We start from the raw sequence: 6,040 nt of genomic DNA, 5'->3' as shown, positions 1-6,040 counted from the left end.
CGCGTCTCTTGACACATCTCGAAGGAATCTGGCTATGTCTGTGACAATTTGGCCGTTAATCTCCCGAAAACACATTACTGCCAAGATCCTTCCAATTCATTCATATGATTTGATGAGTGTTGCCAACTCTCACGATTTCATCGCAAATATGTGGTGCTTTTTGTAAAGCAGCAGCTCTTGGATTCACATGATTACGTGAGAATCTCAGCTGTCCTGTAAAAACAAAAGTAAATTTCTGGCCCTCATTGTTTGTGCAGAAAAGTTTGAAAACATGACCCCCTGAAGAATAGGACACTAAAAGCAAATAAAAAGATCTTATGAGTTTGGGGGATGGAGGGGGGCTGACTGATTCGGGTTTTGAGTGCTTGAGGATGGCAATATACAAAATGCAAACTTTCTTCTGACAAGCCAGCTATGTTTGCCTTCACCAATGGAAAGGAATGTTCTGAAAACAAGGCCTTTTCTTTAATGGTCAGACCAGGCAACCAGGAGCCAGGATTCCTGGGTTCTACTCCTGACTGCTGCCGACTCACTGTGTGACCTTGGGTGAGTCACTTGGCCTTTCTGTGCCTCGCTTTCCCTGCTCTGTAAAATTAGGATAATTATATTCACCTATACAGGAATGATTGGAGAATTAATTCTGTTTATAAGGTGCCTTGAGGACATTTTTTGTAAAATATTATTATTTTAAAGGGAGTGTCTGGATTAGATTTTTTTGGAGGGGGGAGGGGGAAGATGCTGGCCCCTTTATATCTGCTAGCTGGTTTCCCCATCAGTTTGTACTACATTTAGTATATTATCATGGTGTCCACTATGGCTATAGAAAAGTTTTTCTTATATGGGCATGACATTTAAGGCATCCAAAATCAAAGAGCAATAATGAATAATCAATTACCTGTGATATAAAGTAACTGAAAGTGTGGAACTGATTATTTTTCCATCCAGTAATCAGTAGCATGGAAACAATTCCTGCTCCACCTATGGATCCACGGCTTGCCGTGAATTACATTTTCCAAATTATGTTAATGATTTATTTTGTCTCAAGGACTTCTGACCAAATGTGCTCAGTTTACAAGTAAAACAATGCTTTTTCTAACTACCAGTGCTGCGAACCTAGTAATTCTGATCCAGATAAAGTCTATCATAGGTGTTGGTAACACGTTACTGACCTCTCTGCTGGATTCTGGAGCTGAACTGTAGTAAACAGTGCTTTTGATAATGTGTGAACAAAAGAGAATGCTGCTCGCTCTCCGGTCGCTAGATGCATTGGCTGTGAAGGGCTAATATCAGCAGATATGACTGATACACACAGGAGATAGATTTGTGAAGCAAGTAGATGCAATTCTGAAATTGTCAGTTTTCTGACTTCCCCATATTATTATTAAATTACCCCTTTTCCTAGACAGCCAGAGCTAAATTGGAACAGGGCTTGATCCTTTCCCCACTGACCTGAATAGTGCAGGATCGAGTCTAGAGAGAGAGAGAGCTCTAACAACTCTGCTGCTGGTTCCCATTAACTTGAAGAAAAAGCCATGAAAACAGGGGATCTTTCAAATCATCCCTTTTTTGTTACTAAAAAATTGAGTTACTAAGTGAAAGTAAAAAACAGTGTATACTACATACTCCAAATCAGCATACAGTGTACCTACATTGGATAATCTGCTGTAGTTTTTATTCCTGCAATAATTTACCAAATAGTTTAATCTGGGGAAAGCACGAGTCTATCTATACAGTTGGACAGAGTAACTGGGCCAAGAACAGCTGCTTTACAAACATCCAACCTCATGACTCCTCGGGGGAAGTAGTAGTATCATTCCAGGCACAAAGTTGTTGTTTTGTTAAGTGACTTGGCTAATATCATAGAGCAGTTCTGCAATGGAGGCAGGACTAGAATCCAGAAGTCCTGACTCCCATTCCCTCCACTAAGTACAAGACAATATTCATCTCCAATTCTCTTTGTTCTTTGGCAGCTCCCATTATTCCAATAACATGATCAGGGAATGAAAAGCCCTGATACACCAGCACATGGCTATTCCAGGCATATATCTAGTGAGTGCATAATTAAATGATAACCCTAAGAGGCCTAGCAATGAGGAAAAGGGCAAAGCATCTCCCACAGCCATAACGAGCACCAAGCCTGTGCACTTTTGTGTCACTTCCACTGCACAACCCCTGTGTCTCTCAAATCGGTGTTTCAATCCTGGAGCTAACAGAAGCAAAGAAACAGCCCAGAACTGTTGCCAGCAAAATCATTTTGACAGAAAATGTATTAAGAGTTTTTTAATAATCCATCATGGCAAAGAGCCCACAGCCCTGTGTGTTGTGGTGACGACGGATACACTAGGGTGGCCAGACATCCGGGGAACTGCAGGACAGTTCCTTGTTTATGAACATCAGTTCTGTGCTTCCATCTCCGTTTCTGAGGGATGAGGGACAGGGACAGAGAGAGACGTGATAAGAACAATGGAAGGGATCATATAAATGCAAATTATGATTTACAGTCAGTTGTATCTAGTGTTAGAACAGGGAAGGCTGGGAGTCAGGACTCCCATGTTCTACTATTCCTTGCTGGAGGTGCATGTGTGGTCCAGGGGTTAAAGTAGGGGAATGGCTTCTTTTCTCAGCCCTGCCATGGACTCTGCACAGCCTTAGGTAAATCTCTTCTCTGTGCTTCAATCCCCCTGTCTGAAAAATGGAGACACACCTACCTGACAGGAGGGAACGGGGATTGGAAAGCTCAATTCATTGTTCGCAACCTGCTTTGGGTAAGATGTGTAAGTGCATCAGGCACCCAACCACTCTTGAAATTCAATGGGAGGTGGGTGCCTAACTCCCATAGGCTTTTTTTTAAACGTCACCCTTCAATGCCACTGGACGAAAGGCATCATATACGGATAAGGGATTCTATGAAATATTATTATTGCACAGTGTGTAATATGACAGATGAGGAGCTACTTACCCCATTGGGTAGAGGGGAACATCTCACACTGTGGTTAAGGCATCACATACAGAAGCTTTGCTTAGCTGATGCTTAATTCAGATCCTCTCCAGGCACCAAACCCTTGTGTTACACAAAATGTCAACCACTTAGTTTTCACTCACTGCCTTCACCCTATGCAATAAACAACTTTGAATGAGATCTGGCTTTTCAAAGGTGACTCACTAACAATAGTCTTCATCCTTGTTTATGTCAGACCACTGGCTTGATTTTTCAGAGATTCTGAGCATCCCCATATTGAGTTCAATGAAGGCAGAAGATCAGTCCCAGTGATATCGCATGACTTGAACCTCTGGCAGGTCTAAACTCAGGGCTCCAGAAGTGAACAGCAAATTGCAGTAACTCGGTTCACCACACAGGGCCAAATCCAGCACTTCTGTAAGCTGATCAACCCCACTGAACCCAATGAGAGTTGCTCCCGGGTTAAATCTGGCCTTTAGTGCACCATTTAAAGACCAGATTGGGATTTCCATAGCTGCACCTTGCACCACTGGTTCATACTGGGCCTTTGGCTCCATAAAAGGTGCCCTCTCCTCTGTGTGCCCCAGGTGCCAATGAAATTTCATGCAGGTTTCTTTGGCAGGAACTGGAGAGATGTTTTGGGATGGTTGTCCCCACCCTCTCCAGGAAACTCCCACTTCAACCAGACTCAGGCCACGATCTTGCAAGTCATTCTATGTGGACAGTCTCTTGTACCTGCACGGAGCTTGTGACAATTCCTAGCCTCCCGCATCTCTAACTATTACAGGGGAGAACCCAAGAGTACTGACTCCCCTGCGCTAACCCACTAGACCCCACAGCCAGGGATACAACCCAGGAGTCCTGGCTCCCAGTCCCTCCACTCTAACCACTAAACCCCGCTCCCCCCACATAGCTGGGATGGAACCCAGGAGTCCGGGCTCCTAGTCCCTCCACTCTAAGTGCTAGACCCCACAGCTGGGACGGAACCCAGGAGTCCTGGCTCCCAGTCCCTAACCACTAGACCCCGCTCCTCCCACATAGCTGGGACAGAACCCAGGAGTCCTGGCTCCCAGTCCCTCCACTCTAACCACAAGACCCTGCCCCCCTCCCCCATTGCTGGGACGGAACCCAGGAGTCCGGGCTCCCAGGCTTTAACCCACAGGCCACCCTCCTTCAGGGCAAGGGGCGGGGCCCGTTTCCATGGCGACCCCCGGCCCGGGGGGGGCGGGTCTGAGAAAACAGGGCAAGGCGGGAACAGGGCCTGGGGCTCAGCGCACCCCACGCAGCGCCTCGGCTTGGCGCGGAGAACTACAGATCCCAGCAGCCCTTGCGGCCTCGGCGTGACCCGGAGAACTAGATGTCCCAGCAGCCCTTGCGGCGCCCCAGCCCCGCGTGGCCGCGGGTTGTGATAGGCCCGGCGGCGGGAGCCAATAGGCCCGGGCGTTGTTTGGGGGGGACGATGGCTTTCTTCACAGGCCGCCTGGGCCGCCTCTGGCCTCTGCCTCCCGGGGGCAGGTAACGCGCGGCTGCCGGAGACCCCCCCCCGGGGGGCTGAGTGGGGGAGGGGCAGGCCAGGCCGGGCCGGGGGCTGAAAAGGGGGACTGGAAATGGGGTGAGGGGCAGGACAGGCTGGGAGGGGGGCAGGAGAACAGGGACTGGAAATGGGGTGAGGGGCAGGACAGGCTGGGAGGGGGGCAGGAGAACAGGGACTGGAAATGGGGTGAGGGGCAGGACAGGCTGGGAGGGGGGCAGGAGAACAGGGACTGGAAATGGGGTGAGGGACAGGAGGTGAGGGGGACAGGGCAGAAAAAGGGGGACTCAGGAGGGGGGACAGGAAGTGAGGGGGAGGTCAGAGCAGAAGAAGGGGGACTGGAAATGAGGTGAGTGGAAGCTGAGGGCAGGAGAGAGGAGGTAAGTGTGGCAGGGAGGAAGGGGTGGAGTGGGGGACCTGGCTGCAGATGGGGAGGATGGGAGGTCAGAAGCAGTGATGACTATCTGATCAGAGGGGTGCTGTGTGTCACTGCATTGGCAGAGCCAAGAGAGAGATGGATGACCACAGTACGGGGCAGGGGAGTGTCGTACCATTGGCAAAACTGTGTTGCCGAAGCAGGGCCAGCATCTCTCTTCACTATGTTTGGCTTGAATGAATTATCAGAGGCCCTTATTTAACCAGTTATACCTCCAGAATTGCATTATTAGAATGAAGTCTCAATCCCTCCCTCCCCCCGTTCTGTGTCTTACACATGGTGCTTAGATTCCAAACTCTAGGTCATCGTCTTACTTCCTGTTAACCTCTTTCTGTTGTTTTTTCACTCTACCAAGATTCTTCCTGCTGCAGCGTATTGCAGCCTCCCCCTCGCAGCCCAGGACAATTTCCATCCTCTCAGATGCTTTGGGGCAGCCTCCAAGCACCAGCCTGTCCTTCAGATCTGCAGGCATCTTCCAAAGCCTCCCTAGACACCTGTCACCATGGAGCCTTCAACAAATACGCACCAAGGCACGCGGGAATGAATATCAACCAAAGAACCTCAAGCGCAAGCGGACCCATGGGTGGATCAAGCGTATTAGAACTCCCAGCGGGATCGAGATAATCCTCCGACGCATGCTGAAAGGCAGGAAATCGCTGAGCCACTGAGTGTTGTAGCTGCAGGATCTGTTGAGCATGAAATGTTTCAGTCAAGCCTGAATAATCATCCGCAACGCAGACCTTTAGAGTGAACCAGCCTGAGAGTTTGCAGTGACATAGACTTCTCTGTGTAACACCCATGAGCGACTGACTATTCCCATCATGTTATAACATGTGGTGAAGAATTACTGAGTGCTACTTTGACAGATGTGGGATGCTGGTTTTATTTTCCACTGGCTTCACTTGATGGCTAATTATTTTAATGGCAAAATTATTACAACTGGTGGGAGTAGTTCTAAGGTAAAAATTGTGCATCCATGAGGCGTAATTACAAAATAATAAAAAATCATATCAAGCTTCCTGCATTAAGTTTGTTAATGCAAAGCTATAGGGGAAGAAAAATTGTTTTACTTCTCTTTTTTTTCTTGTGGGAGTAGCAGGCACACTTTCTTCTT

General features: G+C 48.2%; 1 protein-coding gene across 1 annotated transcript; it reads left to right on the top strand.

The window, feature by feature from the left end:
* Window positions 1-4,314: 4,314 nt before the first annotated feature.
* Window positions 4,315-5,940, top strand: MRPL34 (mitochondrial ribosomal protein L34). The gene is made up of 2 exons (XM_034755030.1): window positions 4,315-4,474; window positions 5,282-5,940. The coding sequence occupies exons 1-2, from the start codon at window positions 4,317-4,319 to the stop codon at window positions 5,592-5,594; spliced, it is 471 nt and encodes a 156-aa protein (XP_034610921.1). The 5' UTR covers window positions 4,315-4,316; the 3' UTR covers window positions 5,595-5,940.
* The last annotated feature ends 100 nt before the right edge of the window (window positions 5,941-6,040 follow it).

The sequence above is a fragment of the Trachemys scripta genome, chromosome 22, assembly GCF_013100865.1.
Source record: "Trachemys scripta elegans isolate TJP31775 chromosome 22, CAS_Tse_1.0, whole genome shotgun sequence".
Taxonomy (NCBI): domain Eukaryota; kingdom Metazoa; phylum Chordata; order Testudines; family Emydidae; genus Trachemys; species Trachemys scripta.
Note: the sequence above shows the minus strand (reverse complement) of the source record. Positions and strands in the feature narration are given on the sequence as shown.

What these genes read in the sequence shown, in the direction of transcription:
- MRPL34 (XM_034755030.1), top strand. Translation starts at nt 4,317, where the DNA reads ATGTCCCAGCAGCCCTTGCGGCGCCCCAGCCCCGCGTGGCCGCGGGTT. An exon ending in CCTCTGCCTCCCGGGGGCAG is followed by an intron (nt 4,475 to 5,281) that starts GTAACGCGCGGC and finishes CACTCTACCAAG; the next exon opens with ATTCTTCCTGCTGCAGCGTA.